Source organism: Humulus lupulus, chromosome X, assembly GCF_963169125.1.
Source record: "Humulus lupulus chromosome X, drHumLupu1.1, whole genome shotgun sequence".
NCBI classification, from domain to species: domain Eukaryota; kingdom Viridiplantae; phylum Streptophyta; class Magnoliopsida; order Rosales; family Cannabaceae; genus Humulus; species Humulus lupulus.
The window spans coordinates 168328310-168347664 of record NC_084802.1 but is presented as its reverse complement, the minus strand read 5'-3'; the positions used below and the strand labels follow the sequence as shown (position 1 = coordinate 168347664).

At 37.0% G+C, this 19355-nt stretch overlaps 1 protein-coding gene across 1 annotated transcript; it reads left to right on the top strand.

Annotated features, from left to right (window-relative positions):
- The first annotated feature begins 13191 nt into the window (after positions 1-13191).
- Positions 13192-18655, top strand: LOC133807092 (protein ACTIVITY OF BC1 COMPLEX KINASE 1, chloroplastic). The gene is made up of 14 exons (XM_062245239.1): positions 13192-13704; positions 14198-14404; positions 14558-14647; positions 14785-14931; positions 15032-15196; positions 15472-15612; positions 15719-15898; positions 16047-16242; positions 16483-16610; positions 16874-16945; positions 17703-17815; positions 17908-18040; positions 18160-18229; positions 18323-18655. The coding sequence occupies exons 1-14, from the start codon at positions 13366-13368 to the stop codon at positions 18385-18387; spliced, it is 2046 nt and encodes a 681-aa protein (XP_062101223.1). The 5' UTR covers positions 13192-13365; the 3' UTR covers positions 18388-18655.
- Positions 18656-19355: the final 700 nt, after the last annotated feature.

The following is a 19355-nucleotide window of genomic DNA, read 5'->3' as shown; positions in this document are numbered from 1 at the left end:
ACCACCCTACAACCCTCCCGCCTTGTTGCACTCTCCCTCCATATCTTATTCTCCGCTTCCTCAGCGGTAAGATCCTTCTCTACAGCCTGGGCATAAGTTGTCCCCCCCAGGAACTGTTGTAATCCTCACATCTCGGGTTATCATAGCATTAAGGCCTTATATAAATCTATCTTGCCTAGCTGCATCAGTAGGCACAAGATCTGGAGCGAACTTCGCAAGTCTGTCAAACTTCAAGGCATATTCTGTAACTGTCATGCTGCCCTGAACCAACCCCACAAACTCATTTACTTTCATTGCCCCGATGGAAACATTATAGTACTTCTGACTGAATAAATCTTTGAATCCTTCCCAAGTCAAAGTAGCAACATCTCTAGTCTGTGATGCCACTTCCCACCAGATACGGGCATCCTCTCTCAACATATATGTGGCACAAGCCACTCTGTCATGTCCTTCTACCCTCATGAAATCTAGGATAGTAGTAATCATTGTCATCCACTGTTCAGCCTTTAGTGGATATGTTCCTCCCTCAAAGATCAGGAGCTATTGTTTCCTATACACCGGCTCCCACCTGTTACCAACCTCCACCAGTTGTACAACTGGTACCACTACAGGTGGCACAATAGGGGCAGCACTCCCTGATGGAGCCTGCTGTCACAGAATGTGGATCTGCTCATCCTGGCTCTGTAGCCGTGCTTTCATGTCTGCCATAAGTTACTGCCAGTTCTCAAGGACTGGCGGAGGGGTCTGGTCCTGGTCATCATCTCTAGTCTCAAACCTGGTGCCGGCTAGTCGCGTAGATTTTCTTGGACGCATAATTATCCAAGTTAATCTGCAATCAATGACTCGGCAGTCAGAATATGATGACAGGGTAATAATCCTTCCATGATCCACCATTAGAACCCAAACATTCACAAACAATCAAAATATAACATTTTATCCAAGTATTCATCCATATATTCATTCACATGAATAGCAATGCTAATAAGCATGCCTCAATATCATCACATAATAGTCAAGGGCCAGGCCCTACCAGTATCTCATGCACCCTACTAATCAAGCAAATATCAACAGTCATATTCCATTCTAATCATTTAAGCATATAATCATGTATACACAATTACCAAACCCTGAGTCGAGCTTGTCTTTAATGGAAAATGTGCATGTCCAGCCAGTCTTCAGGAACCCTTAAACCTAGGACGCTCTGATACCAAGTTGTAATGCCCCAGATAGCCAAGATCGTTACACTGTATGTTTACATATATGCAAGACTTTCTAATCAAGTCATTTAGTTAGAAACGTGTTACAGAAACTACAGTTGAACTAGGGTTAAAAGATTTTGGTCTCAAAAGTTTCATTTCTTATAATCAAACATTTTTACATGGGATCCCAAAAGTAGTAGTGTTAAAAGACTCTTTACAAAATTTCAGGATAAAAGTACATTTACTAGCCACTCTAATGGCAAAACAGACAATTAGGCTTTTCTCATCCTGTACCACTCCTCGGCCGTGGCGGCCGATTAGCTGACTATGTACATTCAGCCCCAAAGCTCTCCATCTCAGGACTGGTCCACTTTCCCCTTGCCTTTACCTGCACCACGTAGCACCCGTGAGCAAAGGCCGAGCAAGAAACTAGATAACAGAGCATAATCATTAAGCAATCAATTTGCAAATCAGCAATCAAGCAACTCATAATGCATAGCCATATACTCAACAATCCATAGGGTTCATATAAATAGATATTCAGCATATCAAACTCATCGATAAACATTTATAACCAATTCACATAATAAACAGGGTCGACGCCCTTAGGCCGCACCCGCTATTTACCCCACTGACTCCGGCCCGCTTAAACCAAGCTCAGTGAATATTAAGCTGTCCTCAACTACCAGTGCTCGAGCCGCGTCCTGTGCGCAAATATTGATTCCGGCACTCTTAGGTCGTTTATCACATGGCCCATGGCATAATACCATCTATGACACAATTCATGTATAGGGAGCTCTTAGTCCCATCATTAACACATAATCGGGTGCAGTTTCTTACCTTTAGATTCTGATAGCTTGTTCAATTCAACCCTCAAGCACGATCCCGTCCGAGCCCTAGCATACACCTAGTCACGGTCACAACTTAGAACCATACCAAACTTCAAATCCAAAACCTAGCCTCGGGACCAATCTCGAGCCCCCGAGAAGCTCTAATTCCACCAAACGGGGTGGTGGAATCAAACCCCGAGCCCCCGGGCAAAAACCCTAAGAAATATTCCAAAAGCCCTCTTCTGGAAACAGGGTAGCGCTACAGCGCCATAAAGAGGGCGCTATAGCGCTACAAACAGAGCCAACAGGCACCCAAACACCCAAGCCTAGTGCTGTAGCGCCCTAAGGCTAGCACTACAGCACTAGTCACAGCCAGACAATACCCAGATTTCTCGTCTTCGAACCTCCTCAAGCCAAAACCCTCCAAAATCCTTCCAAACCTCAACCAAACTCCAAAAAAAGCCTACCAACATCTATATCTCAGCCCATATGACCCAACCAATCAAAACTCAACCACATTAATTATCAAACCAAGAAAATTCCATGACTGATCTTTGAAACTCAAAAACTCAACAGAAACTTCAGTATTCAAGTGACCAAGTTCAGAATTTCTTACCTTCAATAGAGAAATTCGACCTTAGGCTATCCTCCACACCACCTTAGCTTTCACTCCTCAAAACCTCAGCCTTAATTCCCTAGAAGTCCCATCAAAACTCAGCTCAAAAATCTATTTCAACACCAAAAACCAGAAACTGAATAACAACCTCAAAACCTTACCTCAAATGGATGAATAACCTCTGCCAATTCCTCAAGCCAAATCAAGGACCCTAGTGTTGAGTCTTAGCCTAAGCCTTCTCTGTACTTTAGCTCCAAATTTCCAGAAAAATTGGTGAAGAAAAGCCTAAACCGTATAAGAGAATAGTGCCCGGTTTTTCCCTTCTTTCTTTTCTCCTTCTTTTCTTTTCCTTTTTGTCTCAATCCTTCTTTCAGACTTCCACTACTTTCTACACATTCCACTAAGGCACTAAAGCAAAATAATACTTATCCCTACTTTTAACTCAAATGACCAATTTGCCCTCCCGTAAATCCTAAGTCATTAAATCATTCTAAGGGCATTTTGGTCATTACGCCCAATTCCCGCTAATTCCTCGAATGTCTCTAATATTTACCCCTTACTTCCTGACACATAACTAATCACCAATTATATTCCTCAATATCAAAATAGACTCCAATATATTTCCTAAATTCCCAGAAATACCCCCAGGCTCGCCCCGAGCCGGGTATAAATCCCCACCATGACTTTTTCGCTAAACCGCTCACTAGGATCGCCTCGAGTCACAAGCTACAAATATTTCCACATAATAATGTGGTCTAAACAATTAATCAAATTTATTTACATTTATGCCCTCAACGGGCCAAAATTACGAATATGCCCTTCTAACCTAATTAGGGCCTACATGCATACTAATACACATCGTCATGCATCACAGATATCCAAATAATCATATAACATGCTTCTAATTATTTAAATCACATTAATCCAGTTATGCCCTCCCGGCACACTAATCAAGGCCCTTAAGCCCTATTATTAAATTTGGGTCGTTACAGTATAGGTCACTTGACATAGATGAATTTAATAATTCAAGCCCATTTCACCAAATTGAATTTTTCTTGTTTTTAGATTGTCATCTTAGTTTATTTTGAAGTATTTTCAATTTATTTTTTATCACTATACTAAATTTCTTGGTAATTGATTTGTGCATAATTATTTGTTAATTCAATCCCCGTGAAGACGATACTCAACTTATCATTATATTACTTGTTGACTATGTACGCTTGAACATAATTGATCAAAAAATATTACAACAAGCTCCCTCCGGAGATCAAATCCCTAGAATTTGAGATGCTTCCAACTATGGCGACACTAATCTTCCTGTTCGACAATCTTCCATGGATTCCTCAATCAAACCAGCTCATAAGGATGTTTCCAGCCCTTACTTTCTCAGCATTGCCGACCTTCCTAGACTGGTTCTTGTTTCTTCTCCTCTAATCAGGCCCAATTATCAATCTTTGAAAAGAGCAATTTCCGTGGCTCTTGCCGCCAAGAACAAAACTTCATTCATTGATGGAACTCTTCCTCGACCCTCTTCCATAGATCCCTTGTTCTTCTCTTGGATAAGATGCAACAATATGGTAATGTCTTGGCTTTTACATGTTGTTCATGCTAATATTGCCCAATCTATTATGTTTCTTGATAAAGCAACAAATATGTGGAATGACATTGCTAAAAGATTCAATCAAAGCAATGGCCCAAGAATTTTTCAATTAAAGACCCGTCTTCAAAGTCTTCATCAAGGAGACCAACCTGTTAATACCTATTTCACCAACCTGAAATCAATGTGGGATGAGCTTAAGAAATTTCAACCATCTGCCCATTGTACTTGTGGTGCCATGGAGAAGCTCTTAGACTACTACAATCAAGACCAAGTCTTGAAATTTTTGACTGGTCTCAATGATTCTTACCAAGCAGTCTAAACCCAAATCCTTCTGCTTGATCCCATGCCTTCCATTTCCAATGTATTCTCCATGGTTTTCCAAGAAGAGTGTCAATGAACTCTTGGTAGCTCTACTTCCTCCATTGCTTCTGTCGTGAGCTCTACAAATTCCACTACTCACCGCAATTAGAAAGCAAGACTGTTTTGTACTAATTGAAATTGTTTGGGGCATCTAATCGAAAAGTGTTTTTTCTTACACGGTTTCCCTCTCGGTTATGGTGAGAAAAAGAAGCAAGAGACCACTTCTCAGCCAAAGGCCAATAATGTCTCCACTGTCGAAGCTTCTTCAAGTCATCCTCATCCAAATCACAATGCCACTGCTGTTACATCAACTTCCGCTATTGTCTAAACAAATGTTCCAGATATGAGCTCTCAATGCCAAAAACTTATCTCGTTTTTGAGCCAGCAACTTTTATAGGGACATACTTGTACGCCCTAAATATCCGCAAGTTATTAGCGAGCTGGAAAAGGGCATAATTCAATCCACCATGTATAAATCGTCCACCCGGAGCTGCTGTTACGAGTCTCCACCTCTCTCTAGCCCAAGCTGATCAGAGAGTTAACAGTCTACTCGAAGGCAGCGGGTCAGCAATATGGATATCACGAGCTAGCGCTACATCAAGCTCGAGGTGCGGCATAGATCTGACACCTGAATCCTTGTAAAGGCTACCACGCAATGTAAACGTGCACATATCAGACATCACGTGTCTATTACATTCCTGAATTCTGAGACACGCAGTATAAACGTGCGTGTTCAGGCACCCCACGACTGGTTTGGGCCATGCGACCCATTATCCCCCCTTACCTATTGATTAGGCCACACCTCACTGTCAGGTTTTAGGAATTAATCATCAGTGTCACAGAGATGACATGATGGGTAAGAAGGTCACGGGATGACCCCCTCTACCAACGCCCAGATATCCTCTCCCTATAAATACCAAGACCCTGGGCGTTGTAAGAGGTTGGCATATTTTTTGTAAAGAAACACCCTGTAAGGAATTGTCAAGAGAGATCAATAATATTGACTGGTGGACTAGAGGGATCTTAACCTTCGAACCACCCAAAAATAAAGGAGTGATAACCTTCCCACGATACTAATTTCTCCAGTTTAGAGTTACGAAATTTTCATATTACGGTTCATTATTTAGCACTAATCCATCCTGTTTATTCGTATAATTATCTGTTGGCGAAGAACCGCATCAACAATACTCATGTCGAACAGCCCCAAAATCAAAACCATGTTGCCTCCAACTTTTCAAGTAACAACTCTTCCATCTCTACTAAATCTTAGATTGTAGATAGTGGTGCTACTCACTGCATATGTTATGATATAACTTGTTTTGCTAGTTTCACTTCTAAACCATTTCGAAACATGTTATTTTGCCTACTTGTTCATTGATTGAGATTCAAAGAGTTGGTCCTATCAAAATAAATTCTAATATTATTGTCAAAGATGTTCTTTATGTGCCACAATTTAGGTTTAACCTCCTTTCTGTCCATGCTTTTCTCAAAGCCTCTACTAACCACATGGTTTTCACTCCTCCATCACGCATAATTCAGGCACAATCTCCGAATTTGACAATTGGGATTGCAGAAAAGAAAGGAAATCTCTACATCCTTCTACAAGATTTTTTTTCCATTTCTTGTAATACTCATGTACCTTCATGTATAACAAATGTAGACTCAAGTTTTCATAATACCAATGTAAACCAATGGCATATACGTCTTGGTCATGCTTCTATGCTTATTACAAATAAGCTCAATAAAAAAAATTCCCTTTTCATTTCAGCAATATAATTCTTCAATATGTTCTATATGTCATCTTGCCTAACAAAAACGACTTCCCTTTATTTCGAACAATAAATTTTCTACTGTAGTCTTTTATCTTATCCACGTGGATATTTGGGGTCATTTTCATTCAACAAGTATAGAAGGCTTCAAATATTTTTTAACAATTATAGAAGACAAATCTCACATACATGGACTTACATGTTAAAAGCAAAATCAAATGTAAAAGACATTATTCCTCAATTTTTAACCTCGTTCAAACAAAAATTTCCACCACCATCAAGGTTGTCTGAGTGATAATGCCCCTATGCTAAATCTTGCTACATTTTATGCCAAAAATGGTGCTCTTCAACACCATTCTTGTGTTGATAGACTTGAACAAAACTCTTGTTGAAAGAAAACAGCAACACATTTTAAATGTGGCTAGAATAATTATTTTTTAATCTCATTTTAAATGTTGGGCTTATTTAATCAAAACAGTCACTTACCTCATTAACCGAACACCTTCTACGCCCCTTAAAGGAAAAAATTCATTTGAAATCCTTTTTCAAAAGGAACCCATTTATACACACTTAAGAAGCTTTAGGTGCTTAGCTTATCCATCCACTTTGGACAAACATAGACATAAATTCTCTCCTAGATCAAAAGCCTATGTTTTTATTGGCTATCCCGAAGGCATGAAAGCTTACTCTCTTCTTGATATTGCCACAAATCAGATCATACATACTAGGGATATCATATTTCATGAGACAATTTTCCCTTTTGCCAACTCCCTCTCTCATGACATTCTTAGCAATTTATTCCCTCAAAACATATTACCTACTGCTATATCTATTTTTTATTTGGAGCAACCATGTATCCCCACACCTCATCTGTAACGACCCAAATTCACTAATAAGGCTTAAGGGCCTTGATTAGTGTACCAGGAGGGCATGATGGGAATTATGTGTGATTATTATGACTTAAGCATGTTATATGATTACTTGAGTACTTGAGATGCATGACTATGTGTGTTAGTGTGCATATAGGCCCAGATTAGGTTAGAAGGGCATAATCGTAATTTTAGCCATTATGGGCATAACTGCTTTGATATATGTGATAAATGTTGAGACCACATTATTATGTGGATATATCTGTAATCTATGACTCGAGACGATCCTAGTGAGCAAAGTGGCGTGGAAGTCATAGCGGGGATTTATACCCGGCTCGGGGTGAGCTCAGGGGTGTAAATGGGAATTTAGTGGATGAGCTAGAGATTATTGTAACATTGAGGAAGGCTATTGGTGATTAGTAAGGTATTGGGAACTAAGCGGGAAATAATAGAGACATTCGAGGAAGTAGCGGAAATTAGGCAAATGACTAAAATACCCTTAAGAGGACTAAAGGATTAGAGTTAGCTGTGAGGGCATAAAGGTCATTTGACTTTTAAGGAAGGGTATTACTGAGGTTTTAAGATAGTGGGATTTATAGAATATCAAAAGGGTCTGAAAAAGAAGGGAAAAGAAGGAGGGAAAACAGAGAGAGTTTCTTGAGTCGGTTTACACTTTCCTTCACCTATTTCTGGAGAATTTCTGGAGTAAAGCCTAGAGGAGAGCTGGGATAACCAAACATCAAGAACCTTGATCTAAGACTAAGGAGTTGACAGAGGTTTAACAGGGTTTCACCAATACTTGAGGTAAGAATCTAGAGTTCATCCATTCTCTGTTTCTGGTTTGTTTAAAGCTGTGGTACTTGAGTTGAATTGAATGAAACTTTAGGGAATTCAAGCTTAGGGCTGAGGAGCAGCAAGCCAAGGGAGCCTAGGGTTAGCTTGTGGGCGAAATTCTATCAAAGGTATGAATTCTAAACTCTAGTTCTGATGTTCAGCTGGTTTATGTTAGGTTCTGAAGTTTGGAGGTGGCTATGGTGAATTTTGAGTTTGTGATTGCATGTGCTTGGAGTTTGGAGGTTTAGGGTGCTTGGGATGAGTGGAGTGTGGTCATGAGGTTGTTTTTAGGTTTGGGTAAGAGTTGGAAGAGGTTTGGTTGAGGTTGGCTCGAGAGAAATCGCACAAAGGAAATTCTGGTGTTGGGCTGCCTGTGACTAGCGCTACAGCGCTAGCCTTTGGGCACTGTAGCGCTAGGCCCATATGCTGGAAGGGTTTTGGTTCTGTCTGTAGCGCTATAGCGCCCTTCCAAGAGCGCTGTAGCGCTACCCTGCCTTCTGAAGGGGATTTTGGGGTGTTTTTCAAGGGTTTTTGACCTAAGGTTTGGGGTTTGGTTCCACCACCTTGTTTGGTGGAACTAGGACATCCCGGGGGCTCGGGATTAGCCCCGGGGCTAGGTTTTGAACTTGAGGATTGATGTTGACTTTGACCATGATTGTGTTTAGGTAAGCGCTAGGGCTCGAGTGGGATCGTGCTCAAGGTGTCGTGACATCGAAAACTAGTGAATTGAAAGGTAAGAACACTGCACCCGAATGTATGATTGTGATGGGACTAAGTGCTCCCGAGAATTGTTTTGTGTCATCGTTGGTATTATGCCAAGGGACACGTATAAGCGGTCTAAGGGTACCGTTCATGAATTTAGCGCATGGGACGCGAATTGGCCACTGGGAGCCAGAAATGAAAGGATAACAAAGGGAGCAGCTTGTGAGCGCTAGCTCTGGTTATCATCTGTGCATTGTGTTATATGAGCTGATATGCTTTGTAAATGAAATACTTGATTACTGATATGCTTTGTATATGAAATACTTGATTGTTGCTATGCTTGAAGTTTATGAGATGACATATGTGAGATTGACCTGACAGCTAAATGTGCATGCTCTATTATTGATGTATGTTCTTGCTGGGCCTTGGCTCACGGGTGCTACGTGGTGCAGGTAAAGGCAAGGGCAAGTTGGACCAAGCCTGAGGTGGAGAGCTCCGAGGTGAAATGTACATAACCAGCCGTTCGATCACCATGATCGAGGAGTGTGTCAGGACAGAGATCACCTAACCGCTCATTTTGCCTTAGCATGGCTGTTAATGTATTTAAACTTTGTAACTTTTGTAAAAGGCTTCTAAACCGTCATTTTTGGGATCCCATGTACATAAACAATGTTTAATATTGAAAATGTATCTTTTGAGACAAAAATGCTTTTAACCCTAGTACCTCTACTATCTGAGTAACACGTTTTTACTTAAATGACTTGATTAGCGAGTCTGGCACTTTATAAACACACAGTGTAGCGGTCTTGGCTATCCAGGGCGTTACATCATCCTTCGACCACTACCAATAATATCAACATCCAACCAACTGAAACTATAATCACTATAGCTGGTCGTCAATCAACAAAACCATCTCATCTCCAAGACTATATTTGCCAATCCTCCACTAATAAAATGAGATAAGTAAAATAAAAGTAAGGTGTAATCAAGAGTTTGAGAAATGGAAAGGTTTCAAGAATCATCCATATGCTCGTTTAGTTACTTAGTTACTTGATTTACAAAAATACACAAGTAAATAGTTCACATCCCAACATTTACTTGGAAAATCTAACATTAAAGTCCATATTCTTTTCTAACAAAAGTCCATTTGAGTTATAAAGTTCTTTACTTTAAAAGCACAATGTTAATCTTATGAAAAATCTAAAAATGACAAAATACCTAAGGGCAATAATGCAATAGAAGATTGGACGTAAAATTATGTATCAATATTACTTTTACTAATTAGATACACATAGAAAGAGCATGACTAATCATATATACTATTGGTGCAAATAAATAAAGATAACAAAATAGAGATGATGATGAAAGAGCATAAATAACTCAAATACATTATATTAAGAACAAAGTAAATCAAAGTAGCAAAATAACATCACTAGCATATGGAATCACCCCTAACCTTCCTAGGAATATTAGACCATTATGCTCATGATTCCCACAAAATTCTAAGTAGAAAATATGAGAAGAAATGAGTAGAAATTTTGCTATAATTTCTTTACTCTAAAAATTACATACCAAATGTGAAAGAAGAATCTCTATTTATAGGAGAAAATGATTAAAAAGAAATTAAATTACAAATGGGGTCTACAAAATAAATTTGAAATATTAATAATAAAATATGATTTTGAAAAATCAAATCTTATTATTAATATTAACCTAGCAATTTTAGTGAATGATCATTTTGCAATTTTTGTAAAACACCACAAAATATGAGCTTAAGAGCTCAAAATGGAAATGTGCAAGACCCAAAACCCACAAAAATTGGATTGAAAGGTGGTTGAAAGTGTTGACCACGTGCATCCAATAGAGGCGTGCCACGTGTCCAAGTGGTGGCAAGCTTGGGCTTGGGCTTGTGTTTGGCTCATTTTGGGCCTAATTCCCTTCAAAAATGCCACTTTTTCAACTTTTTTTTTTTAGTTTTGATTCTTTATTTCTTCTTTCTTTTTCTTTATGCCAAAATGCAACTTTAATTCCTACAAAATAACAATAAATTAAATCATAATCAAATATTTTCATTTACAAAATAAATCATATTAATTCCACGAAAATATTAATTAAAACTTAATTTATTTTGAATATTAAAATCAATAAATGTGTATTTTTCACCACTAATCACCCACTTCCTTAACTTCAACTCCAAATTCAATCCAACAATCATTATCATATCACAAATTATCATCACCATTTTGGGTTGTCATACTTGCAGCCAATACTCATATTGAACCAGAAAAGTTTTCTGAAGTATCCAAACATCCCGAATGGCATAAAGCCATGAATAATGAATTGGATGCCTTAGAAGGAAACGAAACTTGGATCATCACATCTCTTTCTCCTGGATGTAAACTAGTAGGAAGCAAATGGGTATACAAAATAAAATATAATCTCAATGGTGCTATTGATTACTACAAAGCACGCCTCGTTGCCAAAGGCTATATGCAAAAAATTTGCATTGATTACACTCAAACTTATGCACATGTTGCAAAGTTTAACACTCTTAAAATTCTCTTAGCACTTGTTTCCATGAAACAATGGTCCTTACATCAAATGGACATCGATAACGCCTTCTTACATGGCGACCTCAACAAGGATGTTCATATGAATATTGACAAAAGGCTATACCCACATCACCTCGCAGCCTAAAAATTCGATTTGCAAACTCCAAAAAGTCTTTATGGACTCAAACAAGCATCTAGGCAATGGTGTGATAAGCTTAGTAACACTTTGCTACAACAAGGCTTTCTATAATCCCTTTCCAATCATTCTTTGTTCATTAGAAATGATAAAGGGATTCTTTTGAAATTATTAGTCTATGTTGATGACATTTTAATTTCGAGCAATAACGACATGGCTGTAGATCAATTTAAACAATCTTTAAATTCAATGTTCAAACTAAAAGATCTTGGCCCTCTAAGGTTCTTCCTTGGTCTTGAAATTTGGTGCACCAATAAAGGTATACATGTCTCTCAAAGACCATTTATTTTACAATTACTAAGTGACACTGGATACCTCGGTGCCAAACCAGTTCCTACACCAATGGAACCAAACCTCAAACTTAGCAAAGACATTGGTGACAAGTTACCAAATCCTACTACTTACCGAAGCCTCATTGGTAAGTTAATCTATCTAACTATAACTCGACCAGATGTTTCCTTTGCTGTCAATCGCCTAAGTCAATATCTTGCATCTCCTAGAACTCCTCACTTGTTGGCAGCTCAACGAATCCTTCAATATCTCAAAGCTACTCCTGGTCATGAACTTTTTTTCTCCTTAACTAATGTTGACATTCATCTAAAATCTTTTGTTGATGCTGATTGTGAAAGTGTCTAGGGGAAGTTGCCTAGACACTAGACCCTCTGTTTCTTGTTGTTGTTGTGTGTTTTTAGGCAACTCCTTCATCTATTGGAAATCAAAGAAACAAACCACAGTCTCTTGTTCTTCTGTTGAAGCTGAATATCGCACCATGGAAAACGCCACATGTGAAATAACTTGGGTCTTTTCCGTTCTCAAAGACTTTGGCATTCAAGCCCCACTTCCAACTACAGCTGTTCACATATCAAAAAATTTAGTCTTTCATGAGCGCACCAAACATATCGACATTGATTTCCACGTAGTTCGGGAGAAAGTAACACAAGGAGTACTCAAGATGATCCATGACCCCTCAAAAAGCAACCTAGCCGATGTCTTCACCAAACCTTTATATCCGAGTTCTTTCAATGATATTGTATCCAAGATGGGTGTAAAAAATTTATACACTCCATCTTGAGTGGTATTAGAATTGAGTTATTTATTTTCTCTAACTAATTTCTGTTATATGTTGTTACTTTGTTAATCTTGATTTGTTACTCCTTTCTTGTAACTTTGTTGCCTATTTAAGACACTCCTCCTACACTTGCTCATTGTAATAATAATAGCAAAATAGTCTTTCTCCTTTGTTTCTCTATGAGAAGTTCAACTAAAAATTCTCCACTCAATGTCAGTTTTTTGAGATATAGAAAATACGAATTAATTACAAAAGTATAAGTAAAAAGTTATTATTTATGGTTGTGTCAAGTATGTTCTAGAACACCACTAAAAAATAGTTTCTAAAAAAACACCAATCACTAATTTTCGTAGAAACATACATGCTCAAATTTCTCGTGGAAAAAAACCAACGTTTCTAAAAAATGCACGTACAAGTTATCCGGTTATAGCTCATAAAGCTGACCATTGAAGTACTGCTGGGCAACTACGAGCCAACCATTTTACTTCACTAGTTAATTTACATTTCCGACCTAAAATCATCCATAAGGCTTCAAAAGGAAATAATAATAATAATAATCGTGTGGATCTTCTGTTTTGGAATATAAAAATATATTATTTATTTATTTTAACAAACTAACTTTTAAAATTGGCCCTTTTTGCTCCTTCCAACGACTCCTCCAGACCCGTACTTCGTCCTTCTGATCCATTACCTTTCATCATCATCATCATCATCAACTTCTTTTTTCTTCATATCATCTAGGGTTCCGAAGAGTTGAAGAGAGAAACCTATGGACTTGGCCTGTGTAAATTGCAGATACCCCATTAATCAATTCAAATACAGAGGTCGGGCAATTTCAAGCCATCATCATGCGACGTTACGAGCTCCATCTTCTTTCTATTCCTTCCCTGGAAAAATTAGTAGTAGTAGAAGAGAAAGAAGTAAATGTTTCTTACGGATTTCAAATTTCGCGGCTTTCGTAACTCAGAGTTCTACCAATGGTGCTATAACGAGAATATCTACGGCCAGCGGTGCAGGATCACTGCTGGGCAAGTCGAGCGCCGCCATGGAGCAGCTTGACATCGAGCGTGGCGTTTGTATACCGTTTCGCAAGTACACTCCCGAGACAGTATGAAAAAAGCAGTTCCATTTCTTGCTTTTTTTTCTAATATAATAGTCCCGTATTTAATCTTTTTTTATTTGTGTGTGTGTGTGGAGATTATTTCTTCTATTTGTTGGCTTTAGATTAAAATATTGGGAGCTGAGTAAAATTTTCACTTATTTATTATTATTCTTTGTCTTCTGAATTTGGCTTCGGCTTCGGCTTAGGACAAAATCAGACGTGTGAAGGCAATATGTTTTGTATGTGTTGGAACTTGAGTTGTTGTAAGTTTGACCTCGATGAGGCACTGGATTGTGAACATGATAATAATTAATAATCCAGTCATATGTTGTTCACTTTGCTGAGTGTTTGGATTTGATTTGGTTTGAAATTGTGATTGGTTATTGTGTTTGTGTAAATGTATTAGATTATAGATATGACGAGAGTAATTTGAAAGCCTTAATAGTGTTGATTTCTTTTATTGGATTTTGTTATAATACCGTTGGAGGTGTCTAATCAGGTGAGGAATAAGGTGTTGGAATCTAGAGGAGCTGTTGTATCATTAATTCTTCGAGGTGTGGAGATTGTGTGGAGTTTGGGCTTTTACTGGTCTACGTTGATGTATGATTTCTTGGTTGGAAGGGATGAAGAGGTTGTCCCATTTCGTGCTCGGCAGCTTAGGAATCTCTTATGTGATTTGGGACCTTCTTTCATCAAAGCTGGTCAGGTGTGTGTTTCACTTATTCATTTGTATCCTTTTTGTTATTTGAACACTTTCATATCTGGGGTGCTATTTTTAGTGAAGCATCTGAGGCAAAAACAGTTCATGTCATTTGGTTTTGTTTGTTCCTTATGTTTGGGTTTTCACCAAATTTGACAGGTTCTTGCAAATAGACCCGATATTATTAGAGAAGATTACATGAATGAACTTTGCATCCTTCAAGATGATGTTCCTCCTTTCCCTAATCAGGTAATAACCAACTTGATGAATACCAGTTATTATTATTATTATTATTATTATTATTATTATTATTATTATGTGATTCAACTTTTAATTGTGATGGATTTAAAAGGACCAAACTAAAATATGGTTTGGCTATTATCTAGGTTGCTTTCAACATTATAGAAGAGGAATTGGGTCAGCCTCTTGAAGCTATATTCAGTAAAATCTCATCTCAGACAATAGCAGCAGCAAGTTTGGGTCAAGTTTATCGAGCTACATTACGTAGCACTGGTCAGGATGTTGCTATTAAGGTAAGAAGCTAATCTAGTGGCCTTCAAAGGATAAATAATGTTGAATTCAAATACTACTCCTCCCAAGAGGAATTTTAATACCCTTGGTGCTATATTACAGGTGCAAAGGCCAGGGATAGAGCCTATAATATATCGAGATCTTTTTCTTTTCCGTACTCTGGCTTCATTCTTGAATGGCTTTAGTCTACAGAAACTGGGCTGCAATGCTGAGCTGATAGTTGATGAATTTGGTGAGAAGCTTTTGGAGGAACTTGATTATACTTTGGTACCTTTCAGATCCTCTCTTTAGTTAAAGTTGACTTACTCCATAGCTTGAATTGAATAATAATGATCTATCATTGATCAAAATGGACAATAATGTTTTCTCATGTTGATAATGGCGATTCATGATGCTTTCATGGCTGTATTGTAATTTTCAAGTACAAAAAAAATAGAAATTTGGTTCTTGTAATTATATGTGCATGGCATTATTATTAGCAATTGTATGCTATTGAATTCATGACATTGCTTTTCCTTATTATTACCTTTTTTTAATCACAGGAAGCACGTAATATAGAAGACTTTATTGAGAATTTCAAAAATGATCCTACTGTCAAAATCCCTCTGGTTTACAAACAGTTATCCGGTCGACGAGTTTTAGTAATGGAATGGATTGATGGTATTCGGTGCACTGATCCACAGGTACCTTTAACAAGATAGATAACACCATCCAGTTTTATATATTTTTTCTTCTTCTTAATATCTGCAAATCTGTCATAGTTTTTAATGAAAATTATCCGTGTTTCAGGCTATTAAAGAAGCTGGCATTGATTTAGATGGGTTTTTAACTGTTGGTGTAAGTGCTGCTTTACGGCAACTACTAGAGTTTGGACTATTTCATGGAGATCCACATCCTGGAAATATTTTTGCTATGCAAGATGGGCGTATTGCATATGTCGACTTTGGGAATGTTGCGGTGCTTAGTCAGGTAAACTGCTTCTCTTTGATATTCACGACAATAATACAATATTATGTTATTGTTATATATTTTTTTTCTTCAGTTAATCTTGCTTTTAAATGAATTGCATTTTTTTCTCATTTCTGACACTTCATATTTGTTGTCTTCTTTCTTTCAGCAAAATAAACAGATTCTGATTGATGCTGTTGTTCATGCTGTAAATGAGGACTATGCTGAGATGGCAAATGACTTCACCCGGCTAGGCTTTTTGGCTCCTGGAACTGATGTCGCTCCCATTATTCCTGCTTTAGAAGCAATCTGGCAGAACTCTTCTGGAAAAGGACTCTCTGACTTTAATTTCCGAAGTGTTACGGGTAATTGATGTTCCACAGTATTAATACATATTTTTTTTATACTTTAACTATAAAGCCATATTCTTCTTACCTGGGACTCCCATAAGTACCTTTCAGTTTCACTCGAAAATTCCTGTTACATTTCATTTTGTTTTTGTTTTGATGAGGATTGCAAATAATTTTCAATTGCTACATAGTTCCTTTTTCTATAACGTGCTAATGAGGAGCAGCTTGTTAAAATTAGTGTCGTCTGTGCTGCAGGGAAATTTAATCAATTAGTCTATAATTATCCCATCCGTATCCCAGAGAGGTTTTCTCTTGTTATTCGTTCTTTATTGACTCAAGAGGGCATCTGTTTCACTTTGGAGCCAAACTTCAAGTTTCTCGAGGTAGGGACATATATTATGTTTTTCTTTATTTAGCTCTGGAGTGATATTTTTGATGGTCCTGTAAAATCTTCCCATACATTAACTCTAATTATAGTATTCACTGATATAGGAGGTTTCTTGACAGATTTATATTAATTTTAATATAGAAGCACCTGCATGTTCATAAATTTTAATTTTGAATTTGTCAAAAATAAATCTGATGACATGCGTGATATGTCATATGATTTCTTTATATTGAAGAATTAACATTATTGGTCAAATAGGTGGCCTATCCATACGTGGCAAAGCGGCTTCTAACGGATCCAAATCCTGCTCTACGAGAACGCCTCATACAGGTTTGTTCAGAGTCAACTGCAGTATCTTTGTATTAAAATTCTTAAAGCTATAGGGCTAATGGTCGTTATTTATATGCTTCTGATTACAATTTGAGGGGGAAAAGCTACTTGGACTAGGATGATGTTTCAACTTAAAATTAATTGGAGTTAAATGGAGTAACCCTTTTTTTTATTATTATGTTTTTATAATTATGTTGTTGTTCCATATATTTTACATGTGTGACTTTTTTCACATCTAATACGCCTCCTCACGTTTGGGCATGAAAGTATAGATATTATGAATGACCTTAGATACAACAAGACCAAACGTGAATATTTGATAGAATGCTACAAGGCCGACTTAGGAAATTTGTGGGAACATAGGACATCACAAGGCTGGTTAGGAAATTTGTGATCATACACGTCGTCTGAAACAGGTCATAGAATCCAACATACATTAGAAATGTCCCAAACTAAGGTCAAGAGTGGAGTGTAGCGAAAGTCGAACCTGTTCTTGCTACTATATTATAATTTGAGGGGGCAAAAACCACTTGGACTAGAATTGAGGTTCTATCTTAAAACTAATTGGTGCTAAGTGGAGTAATATTTTCCTTTATATGGATATTGTTGTTCTCATATACTTCTGTTATTTCATATATGGTTACGTCAAAGGTGGTAAAGCTTGATCATTTATTCCCCCCTTTTGATATCCACATTGCTCTTAGCCGTGAACTATTGGTTTATTGTGTTTTTTATGATAATAATGTACTTATTTCAGGTCCTTTTTAAAGATGGCCTTTTCCAGTGGAAGCGGCTCGAGAACCTCATCACTCTTGCCAAAGAAAACGTGGCCAAGATGAGCAGCAACCCCGCCTTGCAAGTGAAGGGCCTGTGTGTAACTCATCTCAAGTTTGATCTAGTGTAAGTATCATCTATCTTGGAGTAATTAACAACCTGTACCTTCTTGTCCATTTCCCGGGCAGGCAAACATTTGAAAAAAAATTGGACCTCACGGACACCATGAAAGACGGAGCTCGTCTATTCATTATCGATGAAGGAATCCGTCGACAACTTCTTCTTGCCTTGACTGAAGACTCAAAGCTTCACATTCAGGAGGTTTGCATATCTAAAATTCGTTCCTCTTCTCACTCTAACATTAACTATTATAATATCAACAGAGGAGAGAATTGATTTTTTTTTTTTTTTTAAAAAAAAAAAATCTGTGTTCTATATAGCTTGTGGACGTATACAGGCTTATTCAAGATGAGATAGACGTACAAAATGTAGCTTTGGAAGTTGTAAGAGGTAAAACCGTAAAAGCTTTAGATTTAGTATAAACATTAGGGAAGTTTGTAAACTTGAATATGTTCTTATTTTTATTTAAAAATTTTTTTGCAGACTTCCCAACTGTTGTTAGAGATCTCATGCTTTCTTGGAGTGAGTCGGTTTTGTCAGATAGATAGTTCTTGAGAAGCTTCAGGAAAAAACGACACCCAGTTTTACTATCAGTTCAGCGGAAGAAAAGTTAGATTATATGACAACTAATTTTTCGTATAGTTTTCATAGAACGACAGCCTGATGTTTATCGTCGTAGTTATAGAAATGTGTAGATATTATCTATCTATATTCGGGAAAGTGTAAAGTTAGACAACATTTGCTATTTTGCTTTGCTGCATGTAGTATAGACACACCATTATATAAATATATATATATATATAGGGAATTTACTTATTTTTCGTCGTCCTTTTATTTTGATACTCTTTTTATTCAATAATATAATTTTCTGTATTTTAAAATGATACATATTTGGTATCCTATAGTCAGATTTGATAAATAAAATTTTATCAATATAAATAAATTATTATCAATTATATATAATTAAGTAATTAAATTTGAATTTTGAATTCATATAGTTGATAGTAGTTTGATTAAATTTGTAAAATTTTATTAATTAAATTTGAGTTTAGGGTACCAAATATGTACGATTCTAAAATACATGATACTAAATATGTACGAGTTCAAAATACATGATACAAAATAAACATTATTGTAAACAAAAAGACAAAATGATATTTTACAAAAACACAGAATTTAAAATAGTTACCTACCCCTATATATATATAGTATAATGTAACTTTATTTGTACACAACACATAATGAACAGACTAGTCAGTCTAGTCGCAAAAGAGCTGGGCTAACTTGAAGTTTAATTAACGATATACATTATCAAAGACATTAAAACTTTTTATAATTACGCTTTAGAATTGTGAAAGTTATAGAATTCATTTTTAAATTGCTTCTCTTTCTCTTTGTCCCATCTAGTGATCCCATCTAGTGATGTATACATGTTAGAAACACCTAGATATGTTTGCATGAGCATAATTTTGTGATTTTTTCTGCTTCAACTATTGTTCAAATTTGGAATTTTGGA